At 40.7% G+C, this 26,350-nt stretch overlaps 1 protein-coding gene across 7 annotated transcripts in view; it reads right to left on the reverse strand.

Moving 5' to 3' along the window:
- Positions 1-24,762, reverse strand: part of kmt2cb (lysine (K)-specific methyltransferase 2Cb) — a 63,854-nt gene extending 39,092 nt beyond the window's left edge. For 6 of the 7 annotated variants that reach the window (XM_056390390.1, XM_056390392.1, XM_056390388.1 and 3 more), the window contains exons 1-12: positions 24,014-24,762; positions 15,886-16,074; positions 11,029-11,117; positions 9,217-9,364; positions 8,267-8,473; positions 6,693-6,802; positions 6,438-6,547; positions 5,664-5,826; positions 5,308-5,479; positions 3,579-3,693; positions 952-1,127; positions 398-771 (exon numbers count right to left, since the gene is read on the reverse strand). In XM_056390390.1, coding sequence (XP_056246365.1) covers positions 398-771; positions 952-1,127; positions 3,579-3,693; positions 5,308-5,479; positions 5,664-5,826; positions 6,438-6,547; positions 6,693-6,802; positions 8,267-8,473; positions 9,217-9,364; positions 11,029-11,117; positions 15,886-16,073 — 1,852 coding nt within the window. In that variant the 5' untranslated portion in view covers position 16,074; positions 24,014-24,762. The remainder of the gene's footprint in view (positions 1-397; positions 772-951; positions 1,128-3,578; positions 3,694-5,307; positions 5,480-5,663; positions 5,827-6,437; positions 6,548-6,692; positions 6,803-8,266; positions 8,474-9,216; positions 9,365-11,028; positions 11,118-15,885; positions 16,075-24,013) is intronic. The other variant, XM_056390387.1, reaches the window with a different exon arrangement.
- Positions 24,763-26,350: the final 1,588 nt, after the last annotated feature.

Here is a 26,350-nt window from a genome sequence, read left to right on the forward strand (position 1 = left end):
AGTCCAAAAAACTCTCTTCCCAATCCTTTCATCTGCAACAACTGTGACTTTCAAAACTTTATCAGCGCTGACACTACGGCCCAGTTTGATGTTGCACAGCCAAAACTTTCAACTGCTTCTGCATGGCTAGAGGCTGAGTCAATGGACCCTCAACTACAAAGATTGTCTTTAATTTCCAATCATATAACCTGGTGCTTCTGTGGATTCTTTCATATACATCAAAAGAGTTACATTCCTTGGCTTGTCCTTGCACTAACAAGACATGATTAATATGGTGATAAAACAGATTAGATTCCCAGGAGGGACACTTGGGAATAAAGGAAAATAAAACTTCAAGATAAAAAATAAAAGACAAGGAAATAGATCAGAGCAGTTATCTTCCTGTGTATAATCTAACCTTTTTGGAACAAAGACCCACCAGGCTTCTGGGCTGACGTGGCCAGCTTCTCCTCCTGGACAGTAGCCTGAACAGGCTCTGGATCTGAGTGCAATGGAACAGCAAGTAATTCCGGTTTGGGGTCATTGTGCATTTCAGGAGGCAGCTGAGTGCCAGGTTCTAGGTCCGTGTGCTTTTGAGCCAGCTGTAGGCTAGTCTCAGTGTCTGTGTGCATGGAGGCAGGCTGAGGGCTGAGCTCTGGGCCAGTATCCATATCCTCTGCCTGTAGCGTCTGCTCTGCAGCAGGAGACCTGCAGTTGGAACAGACATAGTCCTCTCTGGGGTGGATTTCTGCTTGGCCTGAGTTCTGACGCTCGCACTCAAGGTGTAGCCATCTGAAAGGAGTGCAAAGGAATTTAAAGGATTGTTCGACAGAGACCTCTGTGCAATGCTAAAATGTGACATATTTATTACTGCAGTTTTCCTAGTGTTTCCTTAGTGTTACTAGGAAACATGAAAAACAAAATTGTTGCATTCATTATTACATATCAGCGTTATAAACAAATGTTCATTACCTTTTACAAGTGTGGCAGAATAGTAAGTCTTTGTGATGCTCAGGGTCCAGGATGCAAGAACACGTAGGACAGCACAGAGCAGGGTCCTGGTTTTGGACGCAGTTCTCGCACAGCAGGCTGGTGTGATGCCATTGCCCGCTGGTTCGTGTTCCACATTGGATGCAAACTCTGCAGTTCTGCGTAGCAAAGTAGGCCTTCTTAGTACCATGTCATTTAAAGTCATTCAGACACAATGCAGTATGAATAACAGTGTGTCTGCAATGCAGATTTGGCACTTTCGTCACAGAATGGGAAATAAGCATGAAACCTCTCGAGGCCCACAGTGAGTTTGTGTACATTTAAAACTCTTTCCAACAAAATTTATGAGGCAGTACTGGGGAATAAGACTGAACTAGAACTACTGCCTTGTGGTTGTATGCCTCTGCCAACCAATCAAGTGGCAGGAAATATGGTCACAATCTCCCCTTCCTGAGTTACGGTGTTGAATAATGGTCAGAAGTCATTTTTGTAGAACAATATGAAGTCAAATGGTCATCACTTCTTCATTTTATCCTTTTAGACATTTGTGCTACATTTAATCATAATTAGAGTATGAATTATGGAGTTATGGCCAAAGATGTGTTTAGTCAGGTCATGGTGACCTTGACCTTTGACCACAGAATGTTAATGAGTTCATCACTGAATCCAAGTGAACGTTTGAGTCAAATTAGAAGAAATTCCCTCCAAGCGTTCCTGGAATATTGTCATACAGACGAATGGACAGACAACCTGAAAACATAATGCCCCCAGCCACAGCTGTCGCCAGTGCAGAGGCATAAAAATAACATCAATATTTTCAGAGCTTCATGGAATGAATTTACAAGGCAATGCTCTAATCAGAAGGTTCATTTAGAGTAGCTGGTTCTGAGTAGATGCCATTAGATTTACACAGAATAGTACAAATAGTCTATTTTTGAACATTAACACTGGCATCAAAATAATTAGGTTTCAACTACATAGCTGCATAATGGTGTGACATAATGTTACAAATGATCGTCACTTGAAATCTAAGCAAGCTGTCAAAATATGGAGTACATCTATGAACTTTTTCGTTTTCTGCTTCGTCTTAAACCAATTTCATTCTGTTCTTTGCGTAAGCGACTTGACAAAAAACATTTTTAAATACTGCTTTACAAAAAATACTGAACAGTTTTGTTGACCATAGTGCTGTGAGCAACAGAACCACAGAGTGGCACAAGCAAATAAATAACAGCATTTTTTGATGAAATATCCACATTGACAGCATGCGCCAGCAAGCAGAGCTGCTTTGGGTTTAAAAAAAAAAAAAAAAAAAAGAAAAAAAAAAGTGATCATTTGGTTTCTATCTCAGCCGCATGCCTTTTAAGTTTCACTGTTCATTTAAAATGGCACTTGGACTTCAGTATTTTATTCATACTAGAAATAAAAAGAAGCTGCCCAAAACACTATATATTTAAAAAAAAAAAAAAAAAAAAAAACAAAAAAAAAACAACAACAATAAATTAACAATTAATGTAAGGCTACTAAACATACTCTAAGCAGCTGTATTATGAATGGAAAACATCTCTGTAGTGTCTTTGTCCTCAGCAAGCTTGTGATAAAATAATATAATTTTTAAGATCATAGAATAATTATGAGAATTATCATAGTGCTGGTTGTTTCCAGTTGTTCTCCTTAATTTCCGCAAGAGAAACTCATAAAACTTGCACAGGAAAAATTCTCCAGCCCTTGCTCTCTCTCAGCAAAATAGTGACTTTGCAGTGCAGTAGACTAGCTAGCCACTCAGCTTGAGTAAGCTTTTTTCCCCCTCAAGCAGAGCCTGCCATTCTGGAGCTCATACATGGCAGACGACATGAAGAGGAAGATGACAGAGCATTGAAACTGGAACTATGACTCATTTTTCATTGATCTGTACTTCACCAAGACAATCGGACTCAGAACAAAACCACAGCGTGAGTGGGGACAGAGGTTGGGGGCTGGTGCTCAGGAGAGGCAAGTGCCAAAGATGTGTGTGGGTTGTGTTCCTCCTGTGCTGAGTCAGACAGAGAAGCAAAATGTGAAGACCTTTCGTCACCTGCTGCGTCTATTACACTGGCTTCCTCCGACTGCTGCAGAAAATTGGGCGGTGGGTTAACCAGCTGCCTGAGTGACAAGCACGCCATTTACGCTGCTGGAGGATGAAGGGCGGGGCTGCTCTGAGAGATGCGTATGATTAACATGCACCCGCATGTACACACGCACACACACTACATTATCTTACAGCACTGAGGCTGAACTGAAGCCTTTAAAGATCAGCCAGTGTGAGTCATTTCTTAACCACAGGAAGTGCACATATAAACCACCAAAAAGGCATATTCACATGGGTGGTAGACATTTTACTCACACAGAATGAAGATTCATATCTCGAAAATTTTTCCAGTGAATATTATTGTCCACTCACAGCGGGGATTTTGTGTTGCAGTTTGCTGCAAAATCATATCTGATACAAAGAATCTGGGCATCATGTATCACAGTCTGGAAAATTAACCCTCTTTGCATATGAGCCAGAATAACCTTTGTTTTGTTTTGTCTTTAATAAGCCATCCAGCATCATATGAGGTCTTTCCTACCTTACATCTCCATCCATTGGTGGGAAGAGAGTCCATAGCAGGTTGCAGACAGAAGGTATGGTAGCCTTTGTCACACATGTCACACACCAGCATTTTAGTGTCCTCTCCTGGATTCCTACATAGACAGAGAGAGATAGAGGTTGTGTGAAAAGAGACAAAGGACTTTGATATACCGCACAAAGCTACACAGGATTTAATTTACAGTGGTCATAGTTGTATTGTTTCTTTTTTTTGGGATTGTCATATTTAGGTTTCCGAACATCCCAGGCAAAACAACATTAGGTGTATTCTGTGAAACTTCTTTGACTTTTGTTTGAACATATCTGTTGATTCTATAGATATTCAATCTCAGTTTTATAGCAAATATCAATTCAATTTGTTAATGATGTTAATGAATGAATCAGAAGTATGTGCTCTGTTATATTCTATTTTTCAGAAAAATGAAGCATTTTTAGTTTTAGTGAACTTTTGCCAACACTTAAATATTGCACTTCCAAACAACCCAAAAAATACAAGTCATTCACAATAAAACTACTACTTTTGCCAGACCAACAAGAAGACTTGCTGAGCACACTGTCTGTCACTTACTGACTGACTACCCATTGTTGATAAACACATACACAAGATGATGCCTGCAGCAATGTGTAGGCGAGGACATGCAACAAGTTGTCCTGATATATTCCATCCTATGTCAGAGTGATTATCTCTGGAGAACATTAAGAAGCCTTGTTATACATTTAACTAGTAAAGATTTATCCATTTCTGTCCCTACATTGCTGATTACATTAGTGTTTCACGTGGCTATGGTAATGGTTTGATGATTATTGTGACAGTAATTTCACACATAATCTCTATCCCCAGTCTGTGATTCTGCTGTTAGTCTAGCAATGCAATGTTTTAATAGTCAGTGACGGTGGCGAACACAGCTAGTTAACAGAATCAACAATCTAACATTGTGATTGTTCTGTATAAGAATGATAAATGCAAGACTGTAGTGCTTGCTCCTGCAGAAATGTTAGTATGCTAAAATATTAGCCTAGCTGATATGTAGTAGCTCAGGGCATGTAGCGGTGCGTCATGCTGTGCGGGGGTGCTACATCTCTAATTGTAGGGTTGGGAATGAGTAAGGCTGAGGAGCTGGTTGAGAAAAAAAAAAAAAAAAAAAAAAGAGAGAGTGCCTGACTTTTTTTCTGGCCAACACTGGATGTCATTTCAATTATTTTCACTTCAGTAAATATTGGCAAGATTTACCATTGGTGTAACCACAATAAAAGCCATGTTGTGCGTGTTGTCACATCTAAACCATTCAAAGGAATCAGACAATTTGGAACCAGTCTCTATTCCCATCCATCCATCACAGTTTGTGACAAAATATTGTGAACCCCATCTCATCTTGAAAAATACCATGCTATCCAATAACATCATGCAGTACTAGGGTTTCTATGTAAATATGAAACTGAAAGATCGATGGACAATGTTCACCTAAAGCAAACAGGCCTGGTTGCTAACAGATCCGTGCTGTTTATATAAGGTCAGAGGTTATAAGACAGAGCTTCAGGGTACAACATCCAGTTAGCTGCTCACAAACCTCGGAAGTAAACAAACCAGCAGTGATCATCATGCCCGGCAGCTACTGAGAAAATTAGTAGGAAGAACAGAGAAAGATAGAAAACAGTAGAAAAACATTCAGTAGGAGATACATTATTTAGGGGTCAGGAAGGTGACTCACTTGCATGTCTGGCAGATTTTGCACTCAGGGCACTGCCAACCTGCCCTCCTTAGAGGGGTCACGGCCATGTCCAGGCACATCCCATGGTAATGCTGACCACAACTGGTGCAGAAGAGCTGGTCCAGTAGGTCCCCCGGGCTATCGCATAGTGCGCAATTTACATCATCTACAACTATGGGCAGGAAAATGAAACAGAGACAGGCTTTGAGTGGGGGGAAATATGGGAGATAAACTTATTGCAAACAGTGAAGTTGATACAATGAATCAAATCTCTAAGTTATTTTTACCATAGCTTTTAAATTCAATTTAGTGTACCCAATTCCCCCATTCTCCAACCCCATCTCTACCCAACTTACATTTGTGAATGGCCAATTCAATGTGTTCTGGGCAGAGGAGCGAGAGACTCCTGATATCCTGAAAGGTCCCAGCTGCCCCCGCACAGGGGTAATGGTAAAGTTGAGCACATCCTTCAGCACAGCACTTAATGGATGCTCCAAGGCGCTTACAGTATGCACAGTGCTGCAGAAAGAGAAACATCACAAAATAAGTCCAAAATGTCTTTGTCCTCATCTAAAATGAATAATAAAAAAAACCCCAAGGGAACAACAAACTCATGCCCACAGCATTTTTTATGAGTGACTTATCTTATGGCAAGTCCTTTATCCTTTAATGTCTCTTTGGAAAAAATAGTCATCTGGTTTCTCAGCTCAGGATCAAGACCCCTGTTTAAACCCCTGTTTTGATCCCCTGACGATCAGACCGCTGACAGATCCTCATACAACTCCTATTTCTCTCAGTTCTACGAGTGTGCACTAATAGCCACTCTGGAGATGAAGTAGAAGACTCACTGATGGGCTACACGACCAATGGGCTGCAAACGCAATCGGAGAGCTGTGAGCTGTGCCACCGCTAACGCTAGGAGCTAAGCTGCCATGAGAGCTCAGCCCTGTTGAGTGGCGTGACCTTTTCCATTTCACAGCTGAGAGATCCACGCTGCCGGGCCGACCTTTACCAGCCAGTCTGATCCATCAGCTTTGCTGTGCCTCACTGAGGCAGACCCTCCCTTCTGCCCCAACACATTAAGATGGTGTTAACACCTATTAGTCCATGGATGTTCTTCCCTGACTCACCTTTGTGCTCCCTGAGTCAATGGCTCTGTCCACATTAAGCAGAGATTGTCCCTCGCCCTCACAAACACCTTCGGACCACAAGGCACAACTCTGATGTGCCCAGCATTGCCCTGAAATTTCAAAACATAAAAGATGTGACAATGAAAGAGTCAGAGTCAAATTAATATCTCTAAACTCACATCAACATATAAAGCATTTAAAGATGATGCAAACTTATCTAAATGTTAACTCTCCATAAAGGTTTGTTGGTATTACCTGACTCAAAGACAGACTGGACTTTAAGATCTTGTGGAAGGCCGACATGAGAAAGCTCATCCCAAAATCGACTGGCTGGGTCTGGTTCTTCCTCGCAGCTTTCAGACCCGCTGAAACAAAGGAGAAGGTTAGCAAAGAAAACAGGGCAGCACAGGTTTTTTTTTTAAAGAAGAAGACAGCTAAAAGATTTGCTACGCAAGAGATGGACAGAATGAATCAACTTAAAAATGAATCGAAACCAGAGAAATAAAGGGTAGAGGACGATGTGCAGTTTTTACAAAAGCAGAGAGATGAAGACAGAGAGAATGAGCTGGGGGAAAAATGTTAGAGAGCAAATAAAAAGCTGTGGGGGAGGAGGGAGAGGAGGAGGAGGAGGAGGAAGAGGGCCATCTTGTTTGGCGTGTGCACAAGAGGCTGGCTGTTCTGTCTCATAAAATCTGTTGAAAAGGATGTGTTTCTCTGAGTCCCTGGCTTGAACTAGTGAGCCGCATAGCATGCGGAAAATGTGGAGAGGGAGCATTAGCATTTAAAAAGGACCTAAGTTCCAGTAAACAAACCAACGGCCAAAATCAAGAGACTGGCTTCTGGAAGCATGATGGCACAAACATGACAAATAGCCCTGACAGCTTGTTGTTTAGAGCCAAAGTTTCATCACCAATTATGAAATGATCTTCTCCCACCTCCTCACATTTCCACAGTTTTCCCCTTTGTCCACCATCACTGCTTCTCTGACAAATCAATATATAATTTCTCCCCCTGCCCTGGGCTCCCTACTCTGCCATTGCGTGGCTCAACCGAGGGCTGGCCCCAATGACCAATCGCACAGCAACAACACAGCAGCTACTGGTTGGCTTGGCCTGCTGCCAGACCCGTACTGCTCACACTGCCGATTACGTCACTGGGAGCCCAGAGAGACACCCAATTGGTTCCAAAGGACCAAAACAAATTAGGCAGCTGGCCAAAAAGTGTCCGAGGAGGGTCCTTTGTTGGCACAGTGTGCACGCATGCAAGCGCTCATGCACGCACGCACACGCAGACACAAACGCAGACATACACTCACGCAGACACACAGAGGAGAGATTCATGTCACCTGATGTGGCATCCCTGAGCTCAGGGCACTGACAGATAGTATGCCCGCTAATGCAAGGTGATAATTTAGCCTTCAAATGTAGGATCACAACACAACCTGCTAACTGAGGGATGCCCGTTGGCTTGTGCAGTCTGTGTAGGTGTGGTAGGTGATTGTGTGAACGGGTGAATTTGTATGTAAAATTGTGGGCATTTATTAACAAGTTTATTACCATTTTAAAGAGGATTTTCACCCAACATAAAGCCAAAGTAATTTTTTGCCACTAGTAAGACTTCCCCACAGCGTCTGCTATTTCCCAACCAGCGTTAAGCTTGTACAGTAACTCAGGACAACCAAACAATCAGTGAAGTGAGGCCATAAGCAAATTCTGATTTCATGCAGCTCATTAACTTCCTACAGGGAGACACCACAGACAACTTTGCTGTCCTGATCAACACTGACAGCCAAACCATTTGTGACAACACTGTCAGCCAAGCCTACTTACTTTGTCTTTTCCCTCGGTCCTGAGGTGGTCTCTCCAGTCATTTTTGGCTGAGTGGTTTTATCACCATCAATGCTATCACTCGTCGAGCCTCCTCCACCCTTGTGGCTGAATAGTGCTTCAAACTGAGGCGTGGTGCAGAATACTTGCAGATCCCCCTGACCCAGTAGGCTACGGCCACCGCAGTAACAGAAGGCACAGAGTCGCTCACTGAAACAAAGAAAATGGGTGGTAGGGGGTGTTTAATTATATATACCTACTGTGACTTAATACAGTGCCATGCATGTCACCATGAATTAAGGCCCCCTTTTTATGGCATTAGGACTGTCTGGGCACAACAGACATATAAACACACAATGCTTATGTTTGTGAGGCAAACGCTTAATTTTAACCACATAAAGGAGTTAATTCAGGATGATTTTTTTTGTGAAAGACCTGAGTTGGAAACAAAGACCATCACCTTACACGCATAACTGGTCATGGAAATGTTGCGTATTCCATGTGAGAAAGGCTTTTTAGAGAAGAGTGGTAAATAGACTAAATAGAATAGTAGTCAAGAGATGGAAAGTTGAGAAATAAAACGTGCGGTAAATATTTATCACATTTGTAAGTGATAAGATGGCCTTGTTAATAGGATCCCCTAGGAAGCTGCTGGTCTGCCCTCCATCACAAACATCAATAGCAGAGACAGGCCAGAAGATTGATTATAACCTTTAACAGAGTGGCACCTGGGAAGAGAGTGCTGCCTTAACCAGCTGATGACTCCATTTGAATCCATCCATGCATGTGCACAGAGCAAAGCAAACAGCATGCCACATTGCTGGACACAAATGCATAATTGCATACCAGTGCCTGTTCATGTAGCCATTCATATAAACACTTTTTTAAAAGCACTCTCAAGACTCTTCATTTCTCATTTAACTGTGGTCCGGCGGAAGTTTAGTGTTTCTAACCTGCTTTTGACTTCTCTACTCGCTGAGACAGATGGTCCTGCTGAACTCTCGGCTGGAGGGCTCTGGGCCAGAGGGGAAGAGGGCTTGTCCTCCTCTGGCACCTCACTGGCCACCACTTCCACAGTTTCCACTGGCTGGATTTGTGTTTCTGATGACAACAAAAAAATTAAATGATCAGTTCGTCAGTAAACAATTTATGAAGCATTACATCCCCCCCCAGTAGATCAGTGAGTATTACAACCCACTCCACACTTGCCTCTATGCCATTAGTTGCTCTTCAATTCATTGCCAATTATTACTGTAAAATCAGCATGCAGCTTCTGGCTGATACAAGCTGTCATAGGGCAGGTTGACTGCATTCTAGTCAGTTTCCTCCAGGTCAAAAACACAGCCTTTATTAGTGAGAAGGATGGTAAAATATGGGGACCATATGCTCAAGCACTGATTACGGTAAACCCACTGGGAACATCAAGCTCTGGTACAGAATAGTAATAACAACAGAGGCATGGAAAAAAAACAAGAATTATGGCTGCCAAAATGTCTCAAGAAGTGAGGTTTAATATTAATGGGGAATATTTTGCCTGAAATACAACTCAACTCAATTTTGTTGCTATCATGAGTGCTTTTGATCTAAATTACAAAAAAGGCCAAGTTCACCATACTAATCAGGCAAAACAACTCCCAAAAGTACCGCTCACTTAGACTTTGGGCAATGTAACATTTTTATTAACATTACATTGCGATGTAATTAGGCTAATACCGTAATGATTCAGTGTCATCCAGTGGAATTACACAAGGACAAATTCAAGCTCATTACCTCCTAATAACCAAATCTACCTGTGAAAGGCTTCTTACAGTCTTGGCATATGAGTGAGGGATGTAACCTTTGTTTTTATGGCCTAATATTTAACAATATTGTGATTAAGCATTTAATATGTCACTATGCTAAAACTTTCAATGTAAAAATGTGTTTGAATATGTGGTTACCAATAGTTTCAGGATTTTTAAACAGAAAAATCAGAACAGAACACAGATATTTTCTGCTTGACCTCAGCTGCCCAAATATCATTTTAGGGACAATACCATATAGAATCGTAGATTTCATTTTGCCAAAAGCCTGGAGGCAGAGAGAGCCATTGAGGTAACCACTGGGGTTTAAGTGGACAAGGGAGTAGCCTAAAAGACAAAACCCAATAATGGGTTCTTTCATTACGGATTTTTTTTAACCATATGTTTTAAAACTCATAAAAATTGGCTGTTGTTTGTATAAGGTAAACTACAACTAATAAAAGAAAAGCTAGCCACTGGCAGAATTTGATTCCCCAATATCTCCACCACAGCAACAGGGCAGCACTGAGATGTATGAGAATGGGAGGCATGGTCACATGATGTGATGTACACATAAAAAAAAAAGCACATAAATGGGTCTGGAGAGACTGATGGGATTTTAAAAAGCTTTTAGAGGGCATTAGCCTTGGGCTCTTTCCCACTGCACCTCAATGCCAATCTCAGAGCAGGAGGAGAGATGGAAGCAGTAAGGGGTGAAAAAAATAAAAAAACACACCCACTGCAGCTTCACAGCTCAAGCTAAACCCTTTCAATTATAGCCCTGAAGTAGAAGCATGAGGTGCCAAGAAAAAAGCTCTCATCTATTCTTTTCCAGGAGAGGGAGACTCCTTTACCTTTACCGAAATATCCTCTGAAGCACTCTCTGCATGAGGCTGCCTGGATGTGCAAGTTCAAGTCTTATATCACTCCCAACAGAACCAACATGTACATAATGGATCAAAAAAGAGCATCGCAGAGTCTCACCTGTGTCCTGAGGGCCTACGGACTCTGTTATCTCAGTCCCATCCATGCTGTCCTCCTCATCCACAACAACTCTCCCTCTGGTGCGACCCCTAGGGTGAGGAAGAAAAACAAACAAATAAACAGAGGAAGTGAAAAGAAAAACACAAGGAAAAGTGTCTGGGTTCGTCTCAAGAGAGGGGGTAGCGATGCGGTCATAAATTAGTTAAATATAATCACAGCTGTCACTGATTTTTAATGGAGGCACTCAAGCCGCTGGGCAAGGCAGTAGGGCAATAGATTGGGGGTGGGGATGGGGGGTGGCTCAATACAGACTAGTTGTACATGGATTTTAAAGATGGAAGATGGCCAGTTTGGATAACTCTGCTCTAAACATTCAGGTAACTGGGAGCTAAAATAAAGAGACACTGTGGCATTCATGTAACGCAATCCACAAACCAATCAAAATGTATTGCTGCTCGTAACGCCAAAATTAAGACCCTCGTGTTCATCTTCAGCGCAACTTGGAACAAGTACCTTTATCATTTCCCTTGAGGAATAACAACTCATTAGAGTCTAACTGAACATGCTCTTATTGAATTTCAAATCAGAACACAGACATCACTTATTATGTGATAATAGCTCTGTAATTTAGGAGTACACAAACAAATATCTCATCATGAATGTGAATGAGTCATGTTTCGAGTTTTCAACAGTCATATGCTCAGGATTATTTGAGCAATCAAGAGCTGCATGTATATCACATAAGAATATAAATGGGCATTATTGATTGAAGCTTTGGATGAAACCAATGACACAGAGGACAACACAATTGTTTAAATCATGTTTCTGACTATGTTTTAGTGTTTTTTGTTATCATTTCAAAACTAAAACTAAAGGGAACAATTGTTTATGAGACTGAAAGCAAATTCCACCAAAATTCATTCTCCTTTCATACTGACACATTTGATTATTATGGTGTTTAAAGGGAAAAGGGGAAGTCCATGGATAGGTAACTACTGTTCTAATAATAAGGAAAGAGAACAGAATTACCATGATTACACATACTTAAGATACATTTCTGAATACATGAGCATATCAGCCAATAAAAACACACACACACACACACACATTATCATTTGTAATAAACAGCTACTACTTGAGGTATGACAAAAAAAAACATCACAGCTGGGTTTGTACATACATCAGTAATACAGTGCTGGTTGTTTTCAGCACTGCAGCTTTGTGAAAAGGTCAGTGCTCTAGTTAATTTTCCACTGACTAATGCAAAGTAATTAATAATAAATAATAATAAATTATATTCAGTCATTTTTAGAAGGGCCAAGCTGAGATTATAAAATACAATTCATCACTGCCCTGCAACCTTGTCTTTAAAGACAAACAATTTATTACTATGATGCATTTTACATGTCTGAAGTAATGATACTGCTTTATATACATAATGGCGTTAAAACAAAGTGAAGACACTGTCATGAAAAGCTTTACCCAACTCGATCACTGTTTTTTTCAGATTTGTGATCTAATATTTATTCTTTATTAAATAGTTCCTGATATAAATGAAAATGTTTTGGATTATAGACTATTTTATTTGGGCAAAGTTCTTGGGCAGCTAATTGTGTTTAAATAACGTTTCACTTTCTTTTGAGAACTTAAGTGTCTTTTGTTAAAATGAAAACGTTCACATTTCCAACCATATTCCTGTGTGACAACTCGTACAGATGCACATACACCAGCCCATACAGTACGGAGAGATCTCTCAGCGTCAGCATCCTCCAATGGGAGCTATGTTAACCAAATCTTGGAAGCGCCATGTGGAGGGGATAATTGTCATGGATACAAATTAAATAGCAACGTCAAGTAATGATGTTGTGGGCAAGGGGGGGTGGTGGTAATTTTCAATGCCACTGGAGAGAAAAATCACAAATGGCTGGATGCCAAATCAACCCCTCCCTCTTAATGACTTCCATGTCAAGATAAGGAGCAACCCAAAAACCCAAGAATGATAGAAGAGGCCTCTAACAAACCTTGGCTAAACACATAATTACCTGTAAGCATGAGTCAAACATAAATATGCTAATAAGGTGGAAACAAACGATCAAATCTTAACAGAGAGCTCTTTTCATGTTGTTGAGCCAAATATGGGCTGTCTTGCTGCTTTTGGATCACACTGAGAATTGCACATGACAGAATCTGAATTTACACAATCGTCATGAGGAACAGGATTTTTTTTTCCCACAATTAATTATAATTGATGACTGAATGTGATATTAGAAAAATAGACCAAGAAAAACAACTGCGACAAATCAGTTATGTGAAACATCTGCACTAACAAGCAAAAGAATCAAAAACAACTTATCAATATACAGTTGCTTTGTAATAAATCTTAGATGCAAAATTTGACAAAATCAACTCTCATTAAATTTCTCATTAAACTATTGAAGGTCTTTGTTCAATGTGCTACTGATTATGAGACAAGGAGCTTGAACAGTGTAAAAAATAAAATCAATGAAGACTGCAATTATGTACATTTTCAAAACTGTACTGCACCTGATAAGCATATGTAAGCAGGTCAGACAGCTACGTACCAGGACCAAGCTAAAAATGTTTACCACTGCAGCAGAATAACAAGCCTTTTACATCTTTCAGCCATATACTTACCACACCTTCTGTATCACAGGCTTTCCTTTACATTTACATAGCAAACACTATTACTGTCTATAACTAATGACATTGAAGTAGCTGTGTGTGACATTTTCATCTATGACCACAATCTAGTGTATACAGACAAAGTAGTTGGTGGTGACCTCTTTACATAGACAGCTACACAACATTCAACTGTAATTACATATAACTACGCTAAAGCCATCACATTTCAGCACTGAGACAGCCAGTTATTTCACTGACAAATGCTCAAGACTAACATTCAACCCCATACCCTGCACAACTTACCCCCTTCCCCTCCCCTCCCTCCATAGTCCCACCACAGGGAGAGAGAGGAAAAAAAAAGAAAAGGTGAAAATAATGCCATGGTAAGTAGTCCCAGCCAGCAGACTGCTGCCTGGAAAACCTGACACGGATCAATGCCATTCTGAAATGGACTGAATAGCAGATGGAGCGTGGGCAAATCGAGTAAATTCCAACAACCAGGTCTAGCAGAGCGATTTATGACACATCTTCCTTTGTCACAGGCAAACTGGCTTTTACAACACTTAACACTGGTAATTTTAATATTTATTTATACATATTGCTTCTATCCATTAGAAGAGGCAGCCAGTTTGTCTGAACACAAAACTGAGAGAATGTTGTGATTGAGCATAGTGTGTCCCATAAAAGTGTAGTTTGGTCCCTAATCTGCCAAACAGGTAGTTTTAAAACAGGGCCATGCATTTGCCTTTCATTTTTATGAGCATTTTTATTAGATATTAGGGTGTATTGAAATAGCTGAAAGCCCACAGGAGGTACAACCTGAGGTCCATCCACAAAGCTCTGATCATTGTTGAGAGTTGGTGGAGGTAGAGGACTATTGAGCTTTCTGGAGGTGCTGTGTTTCAAATTCAATGAATCTGAGATTAGATACATATTTGTCGATATGGGCTCAGTAACTGTGATAACCATTTCAGCATTTTAATCTACAGCCTTATCACAAACCTGTTTTTACACAAGCACCTACAGTCTTAATTCTGGCCACAACAACACTGACCATAACAACAACATAAAGAACCACATGAGGAGCACATTTCTGCTGATGGTTTGTTCTTGACCTGTTCATCAACATGATGCAATTCAAGTCTGTCCCAGGTCATCCTTCCACTGTGGCATTAACGCATCATCTGGATGCTTGCAGATTAAACGATCCATTGGGAGGCAGGGTATTAAGATTGATTGAGAGGACAGACTGAGGAGAGAGTTAAGAACCTTGCGGGCATTTTATAACAGAGCAGCTCTAAGCTGCATTATATGTTGCTATGGGAGTCACAAAGAACCCAGGTATCTTGTACAATGCCTCATAAGAAATTTCTGTTGGTGTTACCTAGAGCTGCAGTGGAACTGTAATAAACCCTATATCAGAAGGACTTTAAACCATAATTCCTACCAAAAAACCTGCTGCCAGCTAAATGACCTGGGCAGGACCAGGCAATGCTAGAAACACCAACAAATATTCTGTATTCCACCAAGAACACCATAAATTTGCCACATACTGTATACTAATCCATGTTACACTAGTTCTCAGAAATGTAGACAATGAGCTATAGTAATTGAGGGCAGATAAATAAATCTGCCAATAAGAAAAGACACATGATAAGGTGTTCTAAATTTTCTAGATCATAGATTTTGTAAAAGCTTGTTTGTAGTCCATTCAACCCATATTTGTTCAGGATTATTAAGGTTAATCTAATATACGATACCTCCTGAGCTGATGTAGAATTGTGGCCATAACTTTGTTTGAAATGTTTTGATACATAATTTAAACAGACAGCTGTCCCATATTGGTTTTTGGGTTATGTGCCCGGTTCAATCTTGTTTCACACTCAAGAATGGTGAACTTTTAAGAAGGAAAAATTTTAAAATGTCATTCCCAAGGGAGTGTTTTCATGGCTCCATACATGAATGGCCATCTCAATGCGTCAAACGCACTACTGCCTACTTCTATATCAAATGGACAACCCTAAATATGGGGACAAAGTGTAATGGGCCTGACACCTGGCAACTGGAAAATTACTGATATATATATATATATATTTTTTTTTTTTTAAATTCACATTATTTTAGCAGCACAACAAAGTCCTACTAATTCAAGGAATGATAATTCCCTCTGCCATAAAAATACAAAATAATTTCCTTGTTGAGGTAAAAACCTACTTCTTTCTGTTCTTAGGCGTGGATGAGGGTGGTGCCTGGGGTAGGATGGCAGCAGCATCCTTGCGTGGCCTGCCACGTGGTCGCTTGTCTGCGTGGGCAGGACTTCCTGTGGACGTGGCCCCTACACTGCTGGAGGGCGGTGAGGGTCCCTGGTCAGAGGGCTCCACAGTCTTATCCTCTGATGACATTCTAAAAAAAAAAATGGTAAGAAAGATCATGATAGGTGTTTCAATGGCAGGTAACATAAGCTTGGAAAATTAGCTCAACTATTTAAACACGAAGAGGTAAAGTAGGTGCTGATTTTCACCCCATTTGATTTGATATTCCTAAAAAGAATGAATAGGAAAAAGATGACATTTCATGGGAAAATTCAAACCCTTAATGGTGGGAGAACGAACCTGGGTTGCAACTTCTTTCACTGAGCTATCCAGATGTCAATATATTTTCAAGCATATTTAACTCTTTAACTCTAAATGAAGAGTTGAGGTAGACTGTAGCCTGTTCACTAGCTTATATTTGATAATGTGCACTTTGCTGGAAATCATTTCTGATAAATTTTCCCAAAACTTTATACTTTTCTTAGTTCTACTTGATCCTGTGTCACCAGGCTAAAACTCCCTGGGCATCCATCTTGGCAGTGAAGACCTTAGTGATCTCATTCGCTGGGTTTGAAGCATCTTGAATGCTGTTTCTATGCCCATGGTGCATTACCTTTTATCCAACCTGCAATTCCTGCATTTCTTGCAGAAAAACCCTGTGCACTTAAAGTTGAAAAATGTTCAACTCTGAGCAGAGAAATGTTCATCAGCTTCGCGTTCGACCAATGTGAGCAAAGTGGAGGGGCAGCAATTCCACCTCTTTCTCGAAGCTTTCTGCAATCACTCCACATCCAGCTGCTCCAGGTTTTCTATTTTGCTGCAACCCACCCACTAAAAGAAAACCCACTACAAACCACTCAATGGTACATATGGTGAATGCTACCCTTTAGCTGCATTTTACAATGTGAAGTGAAATTTAGAGGTGGCCCAAGAGTGCACTGGAAAAACAATGGTAAGCTGAAGATTTACTTAAAGTTGTGCAAACCATGGTTGGGTGAAATAAAAACATGATAACAAAAATTTGTAAAATGCAAACATTTTCTATACCATTCGTATCATATCTTTGGCCATTGTGGATAATGTTGCAAAACCAGAAAGAAGGACTGCCATATGGCATTGTGATTGAAATTAAGTGAAAATGTCCATTGGCTGCTTGCATCAACACTCCAGCAGGCAAACACACAAATAAAGCCAGACAAAAAATGTATTTGCATTATACGTCAATACAGTTTTTTCATGGGATGACATACCCACTTTACATTCCTGGCACAATCATGCCACTCTGCACCTCTCACATGCCCTAGTCCGGGGGTCGGCAACCCGCGGCTCTAGAGCCGCATGCGGCTCTTTAGCGCCGCCCTAGTGGCTCCCTGGAGCTTTTTCAAAAATGTTTGAAAATGGAAAAAGATGGGGGAGGGAAATATATTTTTTGTTTTAATATGGTTTCTGTAGGAGGACAAACATTCTTAACGTTTTCCAATGCTGTAAAAATGTGTAGAATAAAAATTAAATTTCAACATTTCTGTCAACGAAGATTTGCGTCATAGCCTGCGACACATGTTTCTATAAGCAGGGCGGGATGCCAGGCAGGTGGCTGTTGTAAACAAACCGGCGGTTGTGTGATGGGCCATGGATCCCAAAGTGAAAAAGAGAAAAATAACTGAGGAGAACAGAGGATTCAACGTTTCTTGGACCGAATTATTTGCATTCATTGCCAATGCCGAAGGATTGCCTGAATGTTTGCTCTGTAGCGAGAAGTTGGCAAATAACAAAAAAAGCAATGTGGAAAGACATTTCCAGGGAAGGCATGCTACATTTGCAGCCGAGTACCCAGTTGGGAGTGAGAGAAAAAGTGCTATTGCATTACTTCTGGAGAAATTAGAGGAGCGCAAAAATAGATTTAAGAAGTGGATTGCATCTCCAAACTCCACTACTGCTGCAAGTTTTGTTGCAACCCGGGAGATAATAAAACGTGGAAAACCGTTCACAGATGGTGACTACATGAAGGAGTCATTCATCAACATATCAGAACACCTATTTGCAGACTTCAAAAACAAAACCGAGATAATACAGAAAATTAAAGACATGCCTCTCTCCGCTAAGACAGTGAAGGAAAGGGCCATTAAAATGGCAGCCAACATCACCGATCAGCAAATCAAGGACATTAATTCAGCGCCAGCATACTCAATTGCCTGTGATGAGTCCTGTGATGTGATCGATATTGAACAGACTGCGCTTTTATGCAGGTATGTGAACTCCGATGGGCCGCAAGAAGAAATGATCCAATTAATACCACTGAAAGGCCAAACACGGGGGGAGGACATATGTGAGGCTGTGCTGAAGTGTTTAAATGACAATGGAATAAACACCAACCACCTGATTTCAGTGGCTACAGATGGGGCACCCAGCATGAGAGGATCAAAAAGGGGGTTTGTGACTTTGCTACAGAAAGCATTGGATCGAAATCTGCTTGCATTCCACTGCATCTTGCATCAAGAGGCACTGTGTGCACAAACATTCCCATCGGAGTGTATGGCGGTGATGAACCTTGTGATCGAGATGGTGAACAAGATAATTGCAAAAGCATTGAACCATCGTCAGTTCCGTGCATTGCTTGATGAAGTTGACAGCGAATATTCCGATCTCCTGCTACACAACAAAGTCCGATGGCTGTCCAGGGGTGAGGTTTTGCGCCGCTTTGTCGCTTGTTTAGAGCACGTGAAAACATTCCTGAAAAGCAAAGACCTGAACTACCCGCAACTGGACGATACCGAGTGGCTCGAAAAACTGCACTTTATGGTGGATATGACAAGCCACCTAAACAAGCTGAATGAAAGTCTGCAGGGGCGAGGAAACACTGCACTGCAAATGCTGGAAGCTGTTCTGTCATTCGAGCGCAAGCTGACTGTCTTTGCCAGAGATGTACAGCGAGGCACGCTCTCCCACTTCCCCTCCCTGAGAGAATTCAAAGAAGCCCATCACGATCACACACTCAACGGTGATTATTTGCAAGGTGCGATCGTTGATATGCAAACTGCATTTGGGAGCAGATTTTGCGAGTTCCGAAAGGAAAAAATGACACTGTCTTTCCCTGTCACACCCCTGGAGATTGACCCGTCCTTGTTGAGCACATTCCCAGGAGTAAATCAAGCTGACCTTGAGATGGAAATGGCTGATATAGCCGACAAAGATTTATGGGTGTCCAAATTCAAACGTCTGACAGCCGAGCTTGAAGACGTCACTCGCCAGAAAGCCCAGCTTGCCCAAAGCCACAAATGGAGCGAAATTGAAAGCCTCCCAACACCCGAGAAACTTGTCTATGACACATGGAATGCTCTTCCTGACAGTTATAGGAACATGAAGACGTATGCATTTGGAGTATTATCCATCTTTGGATCAACATACCTGTGCGAGCAGATATTCTCAAACATGAACTACATCAAATCAAAATATCGCACCCGCCTCACAGATGAGAGCTTGCAGTCCTGCGTCAAGATTAAAGTTACATCTTACGTGCCCGATGTTGAGAAGCTGACCAGTGATGTCCAAAAACAGAAGTCACATTAAACGGGTAAGAACACAATCCTGTCATAGGCACATATTTAGTAACAAAGTGGCTGTTTTTATAAGTGATATATAAGTGATTTCTGATTTTTGTCAGTATATATTTGGAATGACACTTAGGGATATTATTGTGTTTTGTTGCTCAGGTCCGAGGATAGCTGCGTTGGTTGCGTGTCAAAAGAGAAGAGGATGCTGCTGCGTTTTACCCTTGCACTGACTTGCTTGGCATTTGCACAGACGTCAAACTTTAACTGTATTAATTTGATTGTATATACTTTACCTTTTCAAAAGGCTGATGTTTTATTTTTATAAATGCAGGCTGCGTTTTATTGCACTCAGTTGCCCAGATAAGGGGCACGTTATGCACGTTCCATTTTGTTGTTGTTTTTTCGAATCCTCAAAATAAAAATATCAAAAATCTAATTTCTTTATTGCATTTCTTTAATTTCATCAAAGCAATGAAACATAATTCATTAATATTGTAATGAAGTTAAACTTGAGGCGGCATCGCACAACAGAGTAGTCACGTGGTGCGTCATTCTCTACAGGATGCACTGCAGGGAAAATAAACATTTAATCATGAAGGCTCATTATGTATTTGTAGCCAACTTAGTCATTTTGATAGTAGGCTAATATAGCTACTATAGATACATACAGCATGTGTTGCCTTCATTATAAGGCTTATATAAGGCTTTTAATTTTTTGCGGCTCCAGACATATTTGTTTTTTGTTTTTTTGGTCCAATATGGCTCTTTCAACATTTTGGGTTGCCGACCCCTGCCCTAGTCTGATCGTATGTCTAAAATAGGGGGAGGCCTTTCTTCCTTTAGGTGTTATGGGGGGTAAAAAAAAGTAAAATTAAGGAAAAGCTTGTATTTTTCTGACCATCCTGTTTTGTCAGTATGATTGTCGTATCTCACAAATGACACATGCTCTATGCTTTACAGCAGAGTTATTGTGATGAAGTATTGTTATTGACCAAATGAGTGAGTTCTTGTATTCTAAACAAAAAACAAAACTTTATTAAAATCTTATAATTTAGCCACTGAATCTATAGCTGGTGAGGAAACCCATCCTGCAAACCAAGTACTGCAACCACATCCTAATGTTGACACACTGGATTTTCCCTTGGATTTCTGACAGTATTTTATGCAATTCAATTGCACTGTGAAAAACTCACCACTGCAACTAAAACCCAACAATAGGTCCCAAATTAAAAGGAAAAACTAATATTAACTGCCTTAATAAGGTGTTGGGCCATCAAATGCTGCCATAGCAGCTTCAGTTCATCTTGGCATGGATTCTATGAGTCTCTGTAACTGAACTGGCGCGATTCTTTCATTCTTTCACATTCCTTCATTAAGCAATTTGATGATGGTGTTCGATTGGTTTTAAGTGCGGTAAGTATAAAGGGTACATCGTTTTGTGCCCTACCCTTTGCCCTGTATGAAAGCCTCTGTGTTTGTTATGTTTCTAAACCCATTTACAAAAAGGTTTTTCTTTTAATTTGTCACCTGTCTGTATGTTTTCTGTTTATGTGCTGAGCAAGCTGCTTTGAAATGTGTACTTGGTCAGTGTCTTGTGAACATCAACTTCCGCTCAACAAGGCAGCGCAGTTAAGACTTTGTGCTGTAAGCACAAGTATTTTGTTCATCATTGAGAGCTAAACTGTTACATGATAAATAAAAGTTTATATAAATTAAGATTTGCACCAATTTATAGTTTTGGGTGGGGTGTGCCCCAAAACATCAGATTGTAAGTGGTTGTTTCCAGTAAACAAACTCAGAAAAGAAAATCGTGTCCTGCCCAGCCCTTTATGACAAAGGTCCAACACCAAGTTGATGCATTTCAGCTGTGTTTTTTAATTGACCATCTCATGTGCATCTGACAAAACAGACTGGTCACATTTTTGCTCCCATATTGCGTGCAACTGATTGTTTAGGCTTCAAATCTCTTTTTTTGCGACTTATGTGCATGAATCCATTGATTCCATATTGGTCTGCGAGCACTGTCAAAGCACTAATTTCACATCAGAACCCATTTAGAACAGACAGTGATGATTGCCTGCAGCTGTTGCCGTTGTGCTGCTTTCACTACATAACCACCTTAGACAAGAACAAAGTTAACAATTGGCTGGTGAAGAAAATTGAGCATCTAGCAAGCTAAAGATTGTGTTTCTTAGAATTCAGTGGAAAAAACAGGTGAAAGGCAAGAGAAGACTGAATGATCAGTACCATCCAATGGTATGCTCATGTTGGTTTGTGTCTATATAGGAGTGTCTATGATATGAGTAGGTGACTGTTTGCCAACACATTAGTTATAACTACTTAATAAGCCCAGGTTGTTGCAGTGACTTTGTTTTGCAGTCTTGAAAAAAACTTGCTGAAGGGGCTTTAAATAGAGTGAATCATAATGATATCTAAAATTGTTACATTTTTTTATTTGACTTCTAATGCATGATTGAATAGTAACATGAGACTTTATGGTTAACCAAGTCTTGTCACCAGGCTGTGATGCAGTATGACAGATGTGAAAATAAAATATGCTCTAATAAACCTTTTATGATAAAGCTAACTGTGATCCAAACATGTATTTTTCACTTGTTTACCGATAGGCTTACACCTTAGGGAAAGATAGAAAAAGTACTAATTTTGGCAAAACATGATCCCAGGCACCACCCCTCATCCATCCAGTAGACTAGTTCCAAACAACAAATGCACCATGTATTTACTTACCAGTAATGATTTTTGATGGATCCTCTTTATAAGTAGATGCAAAAATCCAAGACTCTTTCTAACTTGTTTTTCTCTACCAAAGTGTAATTGCATCAGACTACATTGTGACTAATATTTAGAATGAGTCAACTTTCAGTAAACCAGCAAAATAGTTTGTAAACCATGGCAAACCTAATTTGCCTCATTACACTGTAACCTTTGCAATGTAGCTTATTGCACATCTGTGGGATGCAGTATAACTGCTGAGGCGATATGTTTGTTCAGCACCACATTACATTAACTTGTTTTTAGCTCATGGTATTCTACTAAACAGTTATTTAAAATCACTAGCACTGGTGGCTAGTCATGAGCTGTGGATTGGAAGGACATTGTGTGGCCTGAACTTATTTCAACAATTAAAGAGGCATTTTTATTCAGTGAGCCAGAAGAGGTCTCAATTTGTAATCTTCGATATTGTGGAAATGACACCATCTTTTGCTGCCGATCTGTGGTAATTCTCTCTTTCTCTTAATGTCTATATTGGACTCCACCAGCCTCCAGGCTCTGTGCACAGATGGCTGTCCAACAACACCAAACTCCACAAGAAATATTAGTCATTACAACCGTTAAATTGTCAGTGCAATTATCTAGAAATTATGAATCTGAGCTTACATCCTTATATCAGAAACAGGGACTTAGACTGTCCCCAAAACACAAGGTAGAAAATTTAGTTAGATAAGGACAATTTTATAACCAGATTTACAACCAGGTAAGCCTCAATTGAAAGTGATGAGAACAACGATTATTGTTAGGGCATCCGAGGTTAGGATCTGGTGACTACTAGGCAGTCACGACCACCATGGGCACAATTGTAGACATGCTAACGTTAGCTTTTGTTAACTCAAGCCTGGGCACAAAGCAGTTGCATACAGCTAACGATAGCTAGCCTGTTGTGTTGAACTCTGTCGCCTTTTCTTTGCCGACCACAGACAAAAGTAACATTGACATTGTCTAGACAGAAAATGCATACAGAAATGGATCCATCTTTCATATTTAACTGGCAATGGGAGACTTATTTCGGATTTGAGACACATTTCCGAGTAAACTTTCAAAGAGGTTCACACAGCAAACAGGTTACCCATGGTTGCAGTTAGTTGGCCAACTCATCGCACTGGCTTGTAACGCCTACGCCAAAACACCAAAGATTAATGCTTCAGCCTTTCATTGTCCCACGGCTAACGTTCAATATAATAGTCTTGTGGATGATGGCAAACTTATCTTGTAGCCTTAACCACACTATGCGTTAGCCAACTTCCCACTGGGTACAAGGCAAGATGAGCATTTGTGCCCAACACACACAAAGGCTCGGTCTATTCAACGAAACGGAACTGTTCTGGGGAACTACAATGCTACACAAAAAGTGAAAATGATACACTATACAATGACGTAAGCTTTGATTTTTGCTTTTTGTTACAAACTAACGATAGTTGTGTGTGACCATTGAGCTCATATATCATGTTTAGCTATTAACATATGATATTATCCTTCTAGTACTGATTATATAGCACCCATGGATCGTTCTATTCACTGTTCCGTTCCGTTTAATAGTCTGAGTCATGAAAGCCAAGGCGGCGACAAACCCCCAACATCAGACTGGAGGTGGATAATGTTGGCTCAGCTTTGCTTCAAAAGGTGAATGCCAAACAAATCTAGCTTGCATGAAAAACAATTGAAGTTCTCATTGGTGCTTACCTTCCAGCCCTATGAATAGCGAATTATCCTCTTCATGTCCAAAATACTGGGAGATGAAACGTCGCACTTTTATCACCCAGCTAGCTAGCAAGCTAACTGAGCTAGCTAGCCTCTCTCCAATGAAGCAACACCGCAGTTCTCAGAAATGCATAACGCATATCATTATATTCCAACGTTGCAATGTTATTCCCAACTTTGCCCATTTGATGGAAAGGCGGATGATGTAAATCCAACAGAAAACCGCTTCACTGGCAAACGCATTTGGGGGGATCACTTTCCTTTCTCCAATGACAGCTGTCGTCGCACGAGTTAGGGTTATATAGCTAGTTGGTGTTAGCCACCCAAGTCTACGGCCAACAATTTTACCATTAACGTATGAACAAATCAAAGCCAAAATCCAAGCGGCTGCAAAGTCAATACTTCGTAAATGAAACTTTAAACGTGAATCCTCAGCGAATGTGCAGCGACGCGCAAAGCAAATGTTGGTTGCCGACCGCTTGGTTGGCAACTGGTTCTATTTTCTTCAGCTGCGACAAGCTGCGGGACCAAGCGGCCAGTTAGGAGACTCTCGCAGCCAGCCTGCCACGCAGTAACAACCGCCTCCCTAGACATGTAAAAACAAACATTAGCTTGCCAAAAACAATATTCCGCCTGCCACACTGGCCGAACTGTGAATTTACTATGAATTATCACAAAATTAAGTTGAAGATGACGCTTCAGCGTACTCTGTAACGGTGGCCATATCTAATGATAAGTGGCACCGAACCACAGCCCCTCTAGGCTCTTCAAAAACTAGATCCACCTCCCACTGCCACAACTACGGCACACAAATCTTTTCAAATCGGTGTGACTCGTCGAGAAAGGGATGTTTCGTGAGTCTGGCAACCGTTTAACAACATCGATAAGACAACATGATAAAAATAATACCACGCAAACCATTTGACAATTTCTTCAAAATACTCTCTGACCCTGCGGAGGGATATGGGCATTTAGTAAATAAAATAATGGCTTGGGAGAGTTCGAAGAGATGGAGCCTGGATTTTGGAGTTGGTGGAGGAGGATTGTCAACCGTTGGTGCTCGAGTTCATGCAAATCTTCGCCGGCAGCAGCAACAGCAGTAGTGACTCCAGCTGTCATCCGCCTTCTCCAGAGCAAGGGGAAACAGAAAAAAATTATTAACTTTAATATGCACCGTGCTCGTTTATGACTAGTACAGATACCATGCATTCAGATAGACCACGACCAAATGCATCTTCCAGAGGCTACCCCATCACAACGTCTCCCTCCCTGCTTTGTTTCTCTGTCATACACACTCGTCTGTGCACTGATGCAGGCATTGCATTAAGTGTATGGCAGAGGTAGCCTGCAAACAGGCCGACATACTGTACATGCAGGGGTTAAATTTCGGAAAAGCCCCCAGGGGTCGGCTTCCAGCGGCTGTACATAATATCTTATAGAACCAGTGGGTATCTCGTATTTACGTGTATTTTTCTTTTTTGATCGTTTTTCGTCACGACTTACTGATTCTCTTCGACTGAAGCCCTCAGAAAATTAACTGGAAATAAACATAACCCTATTCCTTTAAATGGTAAACCTGGTAAACCTTGGCACCTCTTTCCTATAGACTATGGGCTCCCCCTGCTGGCTCATACAACGCAAAACACACAAAGTGTTTGCATTTTATTATTATTATATTTTAATTAATAATAATTTGGAGACAATTCAAACAAGTCTAATAGTTGTATACAGATGAGTGACAGATTAAAGGAAAATCTGAATAAGTGCAGAAACACAACATATGCAGATGCTTCCATAAAGGGCACAAGAGGTCACTGTTTTGATAAAGTATAAAAATTAACATGAATCTCTCCTATGGCCTTCACAGTCATCAGATTAAATCAGATCAGGCACTGCCAATCAATACATCAATATGAAGATCTTTTGGAAGAATGGTGCTCATCCCTTCAAAGACATCTTTTTCAAAGAAGCACTTTGTTTCTGTAATCAAAATTTTAAGCAATAGTAGAGCAGAAAACAACTATATTCTATGCAAATAAGTAACGGTGTTCTCAGCAGAGAATGAGTTCACAACTTCATAGTATGTTTTACCTGAATTTCTCTGTTCAGTGTTTTGGTATCTGCATGTATGTGTGCATGTTAGTGCACGTGAGCCCCTCTTGTTAAACCCGCCCCAATTTTACAAACACACAGCCCCCGCCCACACGCCAGATGACACTGCAGTACACAGCAGTCAGGTGAAAGCTACAAAATTTCTTCCACTGAAGAAAGCACATTTTTTCGGCCAAAAGGGCCTCAGACAAAGAAAGAGATAAGAGC

Source organism: Seriola aureovittata, chromosome 12 (genome assembly GCF_021018895.1).
Source record: "Seriola aureovittata isolate HTS-2021-v1 ecotype China chromosome 12, ASM2101889v1, whole genome shotgun sequence".
NCBI lineage: Eukaryota > Metazoa > Chordata > Actinopteri > Carangiformes > Carangidae > Seriola > Seriola aureovittata.